We start from the raw sequence: 14662 nt of genomic DNA on the forward strand, positions 1-14662 counted from the left end.
CCAGAGTATGTCCAACCCCCTTTCTTAGTAAAAGTAAGGGAACCCAGTCCTTAGGACTTCAGATTACACCTGGACAAAACTCTGCAACATATATCCTGGAACTTCGACATTCTACACGACTAGAAGACGGAAGAATCACCCTTGGGGTCAAGGAGTGACTCCCCCGTTCAAACAGGCACCAAGAAACATCTTGCCGGTCTGCATTTCCGAGGCTCCCGCCGGACCCCAAAGTATTTGCGACTCTGGACACAGACTTCCAGTCTTCTCAGAGGCCGACACGAGATCCCAGCAAAGCTGAGACCTGCAGACCTCACGAGTGACGTGGGACCTGAACAACTGGCACGGTGCACATTCGATAGTGAATAGACTTCCCGAGCTTTCCCGAAGCTGTGCATTGAGCTACTTGTAGTCCAAGCCCCGAGCACCATCTGCACCAAAGATTGTGGGGGTACACTCGACGAGTGTTCCGTGAGCCCGCTTGTAGCATTTCCACTCAAGACCTCTTCGCGATCCCTGGTCCGTCGACCGATGGGTCTCCACGAAGGGAACTCTTCTTGCCTTTGGGCTTTCCTGGTTGCTCCAGACGTGCCCTGACTCCCTACCAAGAGGCTGGTCTGCACCGAAGCCAATCTTTGCTTTCTTCGTGGGTTGCTGTTGTCAAGGCTGGTTGAGTCCGATCTGGAAACCAACACCGCAGCACTCGACATCCTTCGTGGGACAGCTCGAATCCAGCTCCTGGCTGAATAGTCAAGCTTCACCTGAAATCACCCGACATCGGTGGGCATCTTCTCACCGCCTTCCTGGACACTGGCAAGTGACCCAGACTCTGTCCCCTCTGCTTTCAGGTTCTTCAGATCTCCAATCCACCCTTGGATCCACCCGGACACTTTCCACTTGGTCGCCAGCAGCACTTTGCAGCAGCTCTCTATTAAAATCGACGATGAAATCCGACAGGAAAAGACACCTATGCACCCGGCTTCTCTGGGTGAGGTAACTCGAGTACTCCTGTGCTCCCGTGGGTGTTGACTCTAGAACCTCCTAGTTCTAAAGGGGTTTGCTCCAAGTCCTCTTCTGAGTGTCCTTAATCTTTAAAATTCAAACTGCGACTTTCCCCATAGAGGTTAATGGTGATTCGTGGCTGTGTTTAGACACTGCACGGTTCCCCCGTGGGTCCCCTGTGTCACTACCTTAGGTGGTTCCTGGTGGCCCCCGCGGTTCTAAAGGCTCTAGGCCTTGTATCTATGTCAGTCGTGGTTCTTATACCACTTCCTTAGTATATGGTTTGGTACGCCCCTAGGGCTCAACGTATATTGTGCTAATTTACTGTGTGCTAAATAAGTTTACAGAATGTACTTTTGCCTCTAGCCTCATAAAGAGACTAGTGGGATGTGTTTAGAATAAATACATATATTTTATATATATATACCTGGTGTGGTTCTCCTTTCATTTGACCATTCAAGAGGTTATAGACTGGTAAAAGAAGCTGCTTTACATTCCTTCAAGACTTAGCCTGAAGGCTGCTCTCCCATGTAGTTTCCAAGTGAGAATGCCATTCTTCTGCTTTGTACAAGGTTAACACGGCAGATTTTGTCTTCTTTGTTGCAGTCCTCCAAGTCAATAGGTACTTTCTTTAAAGGGTTATTATGTCCAAGATCCTTGTTGTAAGATTTGCTGTCTCTTCTGAAGGCCACCATTTCGTCCTGATTTCATATCGCGTTTTATAGCCACGTGTCATTAGCGTGTCCAAGAACACCACCTTGATTGGATGTAGCTGGACTAAAAACCTTCCTACTGCTGTTTGTCTGTCCCCAGCACAGACATTCGGTCTTATGTGCTATATTGGCTGATTGTGCATAGATTAAGAGGGAATGTCCCGGCATAATACAGGGTGGGATTAGAGGCAGCAGTGGTGTCACCTGCCCTACAGGAGGCCTCGTTATATATGCGTTGATGGCTTCAGTCAGGGGTCCAAGGTCCTATGAAAAGTGCAGGATTGTTTGGACAGTAACTGCTTAACTTGGAAAAAGGAATTAGAATCTGATCCATGTAAACATGTGAATATTGTTGAATCAGCCGTGCTGGAATGGCCATGCTACACTTGGGCATGTCCCCTGAAGGCTGCATGATGGGGCTGCTTTCGAAGCAGCATGGCCTCCTGACTCCATCCTTGTGGTGACTTCCAGCAGCGTAGTGCCAGTTTGAACATTTGTGGCAGGGCTGGCTTTGGTTTCCAGTCTGGCCCTGTAAATGATACCTCCCAGTCTGAGGGCGGGATGTGCTCTGCGTTACAAGAAGAAGCGGTTTCCGTTTTGTTTCGGTGGCTCTATGGAGTCGTTCATGAGAGGCTGGGATCAGCAGTGTAGTCACCATCACAAAAAATGGCAATGCAATGTCTCCTTAGAGATAGATTTCACATCGCTGGGTTCAAGAGAAGGCAACGCCTAGAGATGCCTCCTATCGGAGGAGGTGAACAAGGACATGGCGTATCCCTCAATATTCAAGGAGCCCAAAGGATCTGCCAGGCTTCCATTGCAGAAGCAGCTTTGGGCGCGGCCTCTGCCAGCAGGTGCCACAGGGCACGAGTTGTAGGGGGGAGCACAGTGGGGAGCAGCATTATGTTGGGACATATTTTGATTTGGATGTTGTCTGCATCTGCTCAGCTATGACCAGGTTGGGCAGAGTGGGAGGGGTACCTGTGCAGATGGGGTGATGGGGAGGTGGTCAATGCTGTTCTCCGCCTCGTCAACACCATGATTTAACGTCCTCACCACTTCCACGAACCCAGAACTCCTCCATCCACCACCACATCACGCGTCTTGTCCTAATGTATCCTTCATGCAGGTCGCTGTAGCTGAGGAGTGCGTGTAGTGCTTCTCCTGCACTGTGCATTCGTGCGCCTCCCTTTGTGAACCTGAACACTCGAGCGTCCGGCACAGGTGCTGCTGCTTTGGGGTTATGGCGGGATGGTCATTGAAGTTTAGGTCACTGATTGATGGTCTCAGTACCATAGTACTGTATAGAACGCGGATTCCCATATTCTGATTTCAAGGTGGACGAGTGGGTTTCATGGAATAAAGAGGATATTGTGGGTGGGTGGGTGATCGCATGTGTTCGCATGTTTCCCTCCTGGTGGCTTCTGCCCAAGCTTCGGGCTCTGCTTTTCTGGAGCTCATGTCTCACTCCTTCCTGGACATGTTTGAAGGACCCAGTCCTGTGTAAGAAGGTGCAGTAACATAGTCCCTACAACTCATCCCATTTCTGGTTTGTTTCGTTGCCTGCAGGAGTACAAGCGGAAGCAGCTGGAGGAGCAGCGACAGTCTGAGAGGCTGCAGAGGCAACTGCAGCAGGAACACGCGTACCTGAAGTCTCTGCAGCAGCAGCAGCAGCAACAGCAGCAGCAGCAGCAACAACAGCAGCAGCAACAACTACAAAAACAGCAACAGCAGCAGCAGCCTGACAAGAAGCCACTCTATCACTATAACCGGAATATCAATCCCACAGACAAACCGGCGTGGGCCAGAGAGGTATGGCGTGTGCAGCTGGCACCGGGAGGGTGTTCAGTGCGGGCGAGGGGGACTGCACAGTCAAGACAGCATGCATATTGGTCAGCAAAGACCGCCCCACTCACTTCTGGGCTCCAGCAGCGCCAGAACTGAGCGAGGCCAGTGGTAGGGTCCCTAACACGAGAGGACGAGGAGAAATGTCCCTCATAGGAGAGGGCGAATGGAAGCATCCCTAATAGGAGAGGACGAGGAGAAATGTTCCTCATAGGAGAGGGCGAGTGGAAGTGTCCCTTACAGGAGAGGGTGAGTGGAAGCATCCCTTACAGGAGAGGGCGAGTGGAAGCGTCCCTTACAGGAGAGAGCAAGTGGAAGTGTCCCTTACATGAGAGGGCTAGTGGAGCTCCCTTACATGAGAGGGGGAGGGGAAACATCCCTTACAGGAGAGGGCGAGGGAAAGTGTCCCTTACAGGAGAGGGCGAGTGGATGCGTCACTTACAGGAAAGGGCGAGTGGAAGAGTCCCTCACAGGAGAGGCCAAGTGGAAGCGTCCCTTACAGGAGAGGGCGAGTGGAAGCATCTCTTACAGGAGAGGGCGAGTGGAAGCGTCCCTTACAGGAGAGGGCGAGTGGAAGCGTCCCTTACAGGAGAGGGCGAGTGGAAGCGTCCCTTACAGGAGAGGGCAAGTGGAAGCGTCCCTTAAAGGAGAGGGCAAGTGGAAGCGTCCCTTAAAGGAGAGGGCAAGTGGAAGCGTCCCTTAAAGGAGAGGGCGAGTGGAAGCATCCCTTAAAGGAGAGGGCGAGGGAAGCATCCCTTAAAGGAGAGGGCGAGGGAAAGTGTCCCTTACAGGAGAGGGCGAGTGGATGCGTTACTTACAGGAAAGGGCGAGTGGAAGAGTCCCTTACAGGAGAGGGCAAGTGGAAGCGTCCCTTACAGGAGAGGGCGAGTGGAAGCATCTCTTACAGGAGAGGGCGAGTGGAAGCGTCCCTTACAGGAGAGGGCAAGTGGAAGCATCCCTTAAAGGAGAGGGCAAGTGGAAGCGTCCCTTAAAGGAGAGGGCAAGTGGAAGCGTCCCTTAAAGGAGAGGGCGAGTGGAAGCATCCCTTAAAGGAGAGGGCGAGTGGAAGCGTCCCTTACAGGAGAGGGCGAGTGGAAGCGTTCCTTAAAGGAGAGGGCGAGTGGAAGCGTCCCTTACAGGAGAGGGCGAGTGGAAGCGTCCCTTAAAGGAGAGGGCGAGTGGAAGCATCCCTTAAAGGAGAGGGCGAGGGAAGCATCCCTTAAAGGAGAGGGCGAGTGGAAGCGTCCCTTACAGGAGAGGGCGAGTGGAAGCGTCCCTTACAGGAGAGGGCGAGTGGAAGCGTCCCTTACAGGAGAGGGCGAGTGGAAGCGTCCCTTACAGGAGAGGGCGAGTGGAAGCGTTCCTTAAAGGAGAGGGCGAGTGGAAGCGTCCCTTACAGGAGAGGGCGAGTGGAAGCGTCCCTTACAGGAGAGGGCGAGTAGAAGTGTCCCTTACAGGAGAGGGCGAGTAGAAGTGTCACAGGAGAGGGCGAGTGGTGTGCCTCAGCTGGTGGCTCTGCACTCACACCCTCACTCAAGTTCTCAGAAGCTCTGAGTCACTGATGGCCGCACTCTCTCGACAAGGCTGTTCTTAGAGCATGGGTTTCATTCCTATATAGTCAGGCCTCTTTAGATCCAATAAACATATGCTATATGTCATTAACACGGTGGAAAAATACAACCCTCAGTACAGAGTAAAGGAGGCCAAGCTGCTGCCACGCCACTGGTGCACTGTGCCAAGCTGCTGCCACGCCACTGCTGTACCGTGCCAAGTGCTGCCACGCCACTGCTGTACCGTGCCAAGTGCTGCCACGCCACTGGTGCACCTTGCCAAGCTGCTGCCGTGTCACTGGTGCACCGTGCCAAGCTGTTGCTACGCCACTGGTGTACCATGTCTAGCTGCTGCCATGCCACAGGTGTCCCGTGCCTAGCTGCTGCCATGCCACAGGTGAACCGTGCCTAGCTGCTGCCATGCCACTGGTGCACCTTGCCAAGCTGCTGCCATGCCAATGGTGCACCGTGCCTAACTGCTGCCGTGCCACTGGTGCACCTTGCCAAGCTGCTGCCATGCCAATGGTGCACCGTGCTAAGCTGCTGCCACACCACTGGTGCACCGTGTCAAGCTACTGCCACGCAATTGGTGCACCGTGCCAAGCTGCTGCTTGCTCTGGCAAACTGCCTTTTCCTATGTCAAATGACAATTAAGTCTGTTAATTGAAATACTATATACTTATGAATGCCATAAGCAACAACCTGGCTGAACCATAAAAAAACTTGTTTTGAAAAATTGCATCAAGAAAATGACATTGAAAGAAGTTGTAAGGGTTTTACGATCACATTCTTTCTCTTGTCTTTGGGGCTGCAATGTTTCACTATCCTGGCTGGTGTGTACATTTTTTTGATGCAATTACGTTACAGGTATATGGAGCGGGTGATACCTCTGCAGCTACAGCCTCACAAGACTGACCTAAAGATGAGGCTTATTTTGTCGCACAATGTAAGGACATGACAGCTGGTATCCACACCTCAAGCAGCTTGTGCCTTGCATTCATTTATTTTTGGCACCCATGAATCTGTGGGAGAGGTTGCTTTCTGTTAATTTAACCAAAGCTCGGTGAAAGAGCAGCAGCACTCTTCAGGTCAGTGCTGTTCTGTCAGTGACCAGGGAAGGAGAGGAACTGGAAGGGTCTCATCCATCAGGCCATGATTAGCATCTGTCACTTTGACAGAAGACATTGAACTCGTTATCTGCATAGAAGGTAGATGAGAGGCAATATAAATTGATAACAAGTAAAATTAAACAATGTATACAGGTCGAAAAACAATCATTAGTCGTAGATTGAAGTATTTGTTTGTCTTTATTTCAAATGCGCTTGATTCACGTGTTTTTGGAAACAGCCAACGCGTTTCGCCCAAACAAGGGCTTCTTCAGGGTAATCGATCGGTTCTCATCGCGCTGAGTATAGGACGTTATCCGGACAAGGGTCGCATCACTGCTACACTGTGATCTCCACACAAATTAACCGTTCAACTGAAGAAACTTTGGCCATTTGACTCTACCAACTGGCCTGGGGACTTACAAACTTGGACACACAGGCGGTGCTCTGTGCCAGAGGCCTCTTCACTTTCTACCTACTTCCCTCAATGGACATACCACGCTGACCACGTTCTATAGATGCCAATTACCCTAGCTAAACATATACAACATCATCGATTGCCCTGAAGAAGCCCTTGTTTGGGCGAAATGCATTGGCTGTTTCCCAAAAAAAGGTGAATCAAGCGCATTTGAAATAAATACACACAAAGACCTTGACCTACGACTATTGATTGTTTTTCGACCTGTATACGTTTTTGTTTTACTTCTTATCAATTTATATTGCCTCTCATCTACCTTCTGTGCATGTTTCTATTTGTGATCAAAGAGCAGCTGATCATTCGAGGGGAGCAGTATCTACATATCACATGACTGACCTATGTAGTGCAGTTCTCTAAAACCCAGCTGCTTTCCCATGTTTTGATTCTATTGATCTGGTTATATTCACAAAGTACTTTCTCGCTGCTTTAGTTAACTTGGTGTCTCAGCTCATGTGGAAGAGTCTGGTATTTTTCCTGTACCAAATGTAGCTGGATCGTCAAGTAAAGCATAACGACACTACAAAGATGTTTATTTTTCTCAGTGGTCTATCAGCCCAGTATGCGGTTTCCTTGTTTCCGAGCTACATGATAAAAAGGATACTTGAGAGGCGGAGTGTGGCACAGTGACAATTTAGAAAAAGACTGTTCGAGGTATGTGGGCTGCTGAATTCATATCTGTGCATAGATCAGCGCCTAGTGTTGGGTCCGGATGATTGTACCTTGGTGTCCTGGAAGAGTCTTCGAAGTCTCACAAGATAGGTGACTCCTCTCCTGGACTACAGTGCGCATGGGCATCTTCTTCATCCTCAGATTCTATTTTTCCGCCATTGGGTTCGGATGTTATTCCTATACTCCAACTTCGGAATCGAAACTAAACTGTTCTAGAGGCCAAAAGGCCTTCGACTTCCACGGTATTGTTCTCGCGCGGTACTTCTTGACTCGATCAAGCTTTCCATCTCGACCCGGTCGTCGACGCGGGCCGTTGGGCCTTTTCGGCGCCACGTGGGCCTGCTGTCGATGGAAAGGAGCCCGTTCAAAAGGTGCCCACAATGCCACTCCAAGTTCCCGCATACTGACAAACACACAGTATGCAACAAGTGCCTATCACCAGACCACAAGGAAGAAACCTGCCCAGCCTGTGCCCAATTCCGTTCGAAGAAAACCATCCGGATTCGACGGGCCGCTAGGCAAGAGATGCAGCGACAGGCACCGGAACCAGACAACATCTTCGAGGATGAACAAGAACTTCCAGAAGGGGATGATTTGGATCTAGAGATCGTCACCGTCGAGGACCACTCGGACTCCGATGACGAAATCCTACCGGGGCAAACTGTGAGTACATTGCCCCCGACACCAATTACCCCGTTACAGAAGGCTCCGATCGAGGCATCGCCTAAAGGCCTTAGCCAAGATCCAAAACATCATTCAGCAGCCCCGCCGTCCGGCTCGGCTCCGAAAACAAAGATTAAGCCTTCAGAGACCCCAGGTCCAAGTAACGTTATCCCAAAGAAGGCCGTACAGCCTAAGAGCGTCGACCTGAAGAAGGGCGTCGAGCCAAAGGGCGCCAAACCAAAGAAGGCCGTCGAGCCAAAAAGCGCTGAACCAAAGAAGGCCGTCGAGCCAAAGAAGGCAGCCGACCCGAAGAAGGCCGTCGACCCAAAGAAGGCCGCTGCGCCGAAGGTCGTCGAACCGAAGAAGGTCGCCGACACAGAGGGCGTCGTACCGAAGCTGTGGCCCAGCCGAAGAAGGTTATCGAGCCAAACAAAGGCACCGACCCAAAGACAAGTGCTCCTAAAAAAACCAGTCGATCCGAAAAAAATCATCGACTCGACAAAAGACAGTCAACCTAAAAAACCTGTCAGGCACAGAAAGCGCATCGAACGATCCGGTCGATCCGCAATCAGTCGTCGACAAGGACAAAGAGGCCGAGCCGAGAAAAAGCAATAAGGCACCGAAAGTCGTCGAACCAAAAAAGGTTGTCGACCCGAAGGCAAGAGTCGATCCAAAAAAGACTAAGCCAAAGAAGTCAAAGACACAACCACGGACAGTGGAAGAACTCTTCCATTCAGAGTCGACTGATCCATATGACACGCATCCCATCCCTGACATCTCCTCATACCCAACAAAGCCGCCACCTACTGACGACACCATTGTCTTCAACCAGCTAATAGATAGGGCAGCGCAGTACCGCAACGTAGACATGCACAATGACCCTATAGACAAAGATTTTTTATTTGACACATTTCCTACTTCTGGGAAAAATGTCAGAACACTTCCTATGTTGAAAGGGGTATTAAACCACGCGCCAGATTAATTTAAAGATACAGCCAGGGCAGGCGTAATCAATCCCAGGATTGAAAAGAAATATAGAGTGGCCCCTACAGACCCTACTTATATCAGAGGTCAGTTACCATTAGATTCACTAGTAGTGGCTAATGCACGCAAAAGGGCCAACTCACAGACAACAGGAGAAGCCCCACCTCCTGATAAGGAGTCCAAAATACTAGAGGCCTCGGGTAAAAGGGTAGCATCACAGGCCTCCAATTCATGGAGAATTGCAAATACACAAGCTCTACTAGCTCGTTACGACAGAGCACACTATGACCAGCTTAAAAGTTTAATGCAACACCTGCCTGAACCTTTCAAAGCCCAAGCTAATGACCTCATACAGGAGGGAAAATTTATTACAAACGCCTCCATTAAATGTGCGCTTGACGCAGCTGACACTGCAGCCAGGTCCATTAACACTAGCGTCTTACTACGAAGACATGCATGGCTACGTATTTCTGGCTTTAAGAACGAGGTGCAATCAACCATTCTTAACCAACCAGTCCATCAAGACTTCCTTGTCGACCCTGCAGTCGACACCATTTTAGACAAAATGAAAAAAGACACAGAAACCGCAAAATCAATCTGGAAATTGCAGTTTCAACAACACAGAGGTTCCAATCGACGCTCCTCATACAGAGCAGCTACACGAGGCAATACTTCACAAACCTCATCTACATACAAAAGCAACACACAAGGTTCCATTAACAAGAAACTCCAACAGAGGAGGTTATAGGGGCATCAATAATAAGGGAAGAGGACGTGGAGGCAATAACAGCAGAGCCTCCAATGCCGCAAAACAGTGACTTCATCACACTACCTCCAGACCATCTAACACCGGTCGGAGGCAGGATCCAACAATTCCTACCAGTCTGTAACGCAATTACCACAGACAGGTGGGTGAGACAAATTATCCAGTATGGTTATTGCCTAGAACTCACTTCTACTCCACCAAACATACCACCCAGACACCGCCCTATGTCCAAAGAACACATCAACCTGCTCCAACAAGAGGTGAAATGCATGCTGGAAAAGGGGGCCATAGAGCCAGTCCCTTTCCAACACCAAGGGACAGGAGTATACTCACTATACTTCCTTATTCCCAAGAAGGACGGTTCCCTCAGACCAATATTGGACCTCAGACCCCTAAATCAATACATACTGTCGGAACACTTCAATATGATCACACTACAGCAAGTGCTCCCGCTGCTCCAGCAAGGAGACTTCCTAGCAACATTGGATCTCAAGGATGCGTATTTTCACATACCCATCCCTCCAGCTCACAGAAAATATCTCAGGTTCACAATAGAAGGTCAACACTACCAATTCAAAGTTCTCCCCTTCGGGGTAACCACGGCTCCAAGAGTGTTTACAAAATGCTTAGCGACAGTAGCTGCACATCTCAGGAGGCAACACATCCACGTGTTTCCATACCTAGACGATTGGCTAATACAAGCAAAATCGTACGAACAGTGTGCAAGAGACACGTCTCAAACACTTCAGCTGCTACACAGCCTACGTTTTTCGATAAACTACCCAAAATCGCATCTACAACCATCCCACACACAACAATATCTGGGAGCTACTATAGATACCTCAGTGGCAAAGGCATATCCAAACTCAGCAAGGATAGCCAGCATGCAGATGCTCATTCGCAAATTTCAGCCACAACACTCTTTGCCAGCTCGAGTCTTCATGCAGCTCATAGGCATGATGGCCTCCTGCATATTCATTGTCTCCCATGCCCGACTTCAAATGCGTCCATTGCAAGAATGCCTAGCACGGCAGTGGAACCAAGCTCAAGGACAACTAAAAGACCTAGTGTTGGTAGACAGTCGCGCTTACAACTCTCTGCAGTGGTGGAACACACAAAACCTTTCCAAGGGGCGACTGTTCCAAGAGCAAGTTCCACAACTAGTACTAACAGCGGACGCATCACTGACAGGTTGGGGAGGCCACCTACTTCAATACACAGTACAAGGGCTCTGGACACTCGAACAAAAGAAACTGCATATCAACCAACTAGAGTTGCTAGCAATATTCCTAGCCCTAAAAGCATTCCAAAAATACTTGTACAACAAGACTGGGTTGATCCGGACGGACAACATGACAGCCATGTACTATATCCAGAAACAGGGAGGAACACACTCTCCAAGCTGTCCCACTTGGCACAGAGCATATGGAAGTGAGCAATTCCAAAAGACATCTTTCTCCTGGCAGAACACCTCCCAGGGAAAGACAATCAAATAGCGGATCTGCTCAGCAGACACAGCCAACAACTACACGAATGGAAGATTCACCCCCAAGTTCTCTTGCCATTCTTCAAACAGTGGGGGCACCCAGAGATAGACCTGTTTGCCACAAACGAAAACTCAAAATGCCGGTACTTTGCCGCCAGGTTCCCACATCCGTTGTCACAGGGCAATGCGATATGGATGAACTGGTCAGGCAGATTTGCGTACGCTTTTCCCCCAGCACCACTGATTCCGCTGGTGGCACGCAAACTGCCGCAACAGTCACTCACACTGATCCTAGTTGCACCCACATGGGCGAGACAGCCATGGTACACAACGTTCCTGGAGCTTTCAGTAGTTTCTCATCAAAGGCTGCGCCTCGCACCCCATCTTCTAACTCAGAACCATGGAGAAATCAGACACCCAGATCCCAATCAGATGAACCTAGCGATCTGGCGCTGGAAGTCTTAGAATTTGGATACCTTAACTTGCCTCCAGACTGTATGAACATCATTAAGGAGGCAAGACGACCAACTACTAGAGCATGCTATGCAGCTAAATCGAAGAGATTTGTTATTTACTGCAACAATAACCAAATCAACCCATTAGATGCTTCCATACAAAACATTATATGGTTCGAGGCATGTGGGCTGCTGAATTCATATCTATTGCATTAGATCGCCGCCTACTGTTGGGTCTGGATGATTGCACATTGTTGTCCTGGAGAAGTCTTCGAAGTATAACGGGATAGGTGGCTCCTCCCCTGGACTACAGTGCGCATGGGCATCCTCTCCATCCTCAGATTGTTTTTTTCCGCCATTGGGTTCGGATGTTCAAATCTTAGCTCAAGTTAGGAAACTTTTTCTCAAAGCCAAAAGGCTTTCGCGAGCGACAGTATCGTTTCGATCGGTATCGATAACATTTCTCTACAGGACATCGACTATCGGACAGCTTCATTCACCTCTCGCATCAAGTTTCATCGACGATGGAGAGTCGAGGCCTTTTCAAAAGGTGTCCACTTTGTAACGCAAAATATGCACACAACGACGTCCACCCTGTGTGCAACAAATGCTTGTCACCGGACCACAATGAAGACCAATGTATGGCCTGTGCCCGGTTCAGATCAAAGAAAACTCTTCGGACCCGACGCGCTGCTCGATTGCAATCGAATAGGCCTACGCCGGAACCAGATAATATCTTCGGGACCGGAGACGAAGAAGTCGTCGAGATACCGGACCGAGATGAATCATCGGAGCAGGGATCCGTGCATGGATCCGACTATGAGGCCGATGGAGAGGAGTATCTGGAAGACGAGGCGAATTATGAAGTCGTCGACGAGGTAGGAGACGTCGATGTTCAGGCCCTTGGGGCCGAGGAAGATAGCTCAGAGGAGCTAGGCCTAACCGTCGATACGGGGGCCGATGGACATTATATCAATACGGCTCAGGTCGAGGGATCGCCACAAGGCCTTACCCAAGATCTACCTTCGAGTTCATCAGCCCCGCAACAAGGCCCGGCTTCGAACATTGTCATTGAGCCATTGGTTTCGAAACCAACTTTGGTTGATCTCAGCAAAACGAAACCGAAGCCAGCACAGTCGAAACCGAAAGTGCAACTGGCTCTAGTCGGCGCCAAGGCCTCAAAACCCTCGGGCCGACGAAACAAATGAGGGACTTCGATGCGGGGAGCTTCCAGAAGGCCCTCGACTCTAGTAGCGGGGCGCCAAAGGCCACGGCGAAGATCTTCCAGTCGAAGCGTCGGCGCCGAAGGGAGCCGCTACGCAGCTCGAATCGAGACAGAGCTCCAATCCTCGATCAATGACGGGACCGGAGACGAACGTTGGTTCAAGGTCAGATGCAGACGCGGCGCATGCGGAGCATAAGGCCCAAGACATGGCCCTACACGTCGGGGAGTCGATTCGAAAAATCAGAGACAAGGCTTTGTCGGCGGGACCGAAGAAAGTCACAACTACCAAGTTGGTCACCGCGCTCGCTACGTCGACGCCAATAAAATACGGTTTACCACCGCCAGTGAAGCCGAAGATGTTCGAGCCAAAACAGAGCATTGACCCCATAAAAAGACCTGCATTGACCCACAGGCCTGCAAACGAGTCAGGGGAACAAGAACTGAGGAAGTTCATCGACTCGGAAATGGGGAGACTGACTATCTACAAAAGGAAAATAGTCCCAGAAAAACCCATGGAGTCTTTCAGGATTCCTCTTAAGAAAAAGAGGGGATCACCTGCGTCACCAGTGATGGTCGAACACTTGCAAACATATGAGCAGGAGCCTCAATCCTTTTCCCCTACATACTCAGATGCAGGGGCATGTGACGATAATAATGATGCTGATGACGATGTGATGGACACTGGTCGTGATGATCAGAACCACCCATGGGCAGACCCTGCTGACCCAGGCAACCCGCAACATGACCCTGACACTACGGTCTACAATGTCAAAACATCACCAACTGAAGACACTACAGCCTTCAACGCTCTGATTGAAAGAGCTGCGTTAAATCATGACGTTGATCTTCATAGTGATACTGTGGAAGTGGACTTCCTTGTGGACACGTTCTCAACTTCCGAAAGAAGTGTAAAGACACTACCAATGCTCATGGGCGTTCTTAAACACGCCAAGGACATTTTCAAGGAAAATACTAGAGCAAGGGTAGTTAACCCGAGGATAGAAAAGAAGTATAGGCCGGCGCCCGTGGATCCTACCTATATTAAAGGTCAATTGCCTTTGGACTCTATGGTGGTTGCAAATGCAAGAAAGAGGGCAAACTCGCAGACAACAGGAGATGCGCCTCCGCCTGATAAAGAGTCAAAGATACTGGAAACATCTGGCAAAAGAGTGGCAGCACAGGCTGCAAACATCTGGCGTATTGCTAATACTCAGGCGCTTCTGGCCAAATATGATAGGTCACACTACGATACTCTGGAGACATTATTACAGCACCTCCCAGAACAATTCAAGGAAGGAGCAGAGCTGTTGGTTCAGGAGGGGAAGCTGATCTCCAACGCTTCCATCAAGTGTGCACTAGACACAGCTGACACTGCAGCTAGGGCTATAAACACTAGCGTCATGCTAAGGCGACATTCTTGGTTGAGGATATCTGGTTTCAAACCAGAAATACAGACCACCATTCTTAATCAGCCAGTTAACACTGACTTCTTGTTTGGCCCTGAAGTTGATGCCACCCTAGAAAAAATTAAAAAGGACACGGAAACTGCTAAATCCATGGGAGCTCTGCAGTCGCAGCAGTTTCGGGGTGGTTCTTTTCGTCGCTTCAATAACAGAGGACCCTCAAGGGGCCAAAACACCCAACAAACGCAGTATAACAAGGGAGGTACACAATCCACCTACAATAAAAATCCCAGGGGTGGATATAGAGGAAATAACATCAA

General features: G+C 49.8%; 1 protein-coding gene across 3 annotated transcripts in view; it reads left to right on the plus strand.

Annotated features, from left to right (window-relative positions):
- MINK1 (misshapen like kinase 1) overlaps positions 1 to 14662 on the plus strand; it is a 631604-nt gene that overhangs the window by 424100 nt on the left and 192842 nt on the right. For all 3 annotated transcript variants that reach the window (XM_078670621.1, XM_078670619.1, XM_078670620.1), the window contains exon 14: positions 3282 to 3524. In XM_078670621.1, coding sequence (XP_078526747.1) covers positions 3282 to 3524 — 243 coding nt within the window. The remainder of the gene's footprint in view (positions 1 to 3281; positions 3525 to 14662) is intronic.

This window comes from Lissotriton helveticus, chromosome 12, assembly GCF_964261635.1.
Source record: "Lissotriton helveticus chromosome 12, aLisHel1.1, whole genome shotgun sequence".
NCBI classification, from domain to species: Eukaryota; Metazoa; Chordata; class Amphibia; order Caudata; family Salamandridae; genus Lissotriton; species Lissotriton helveticus.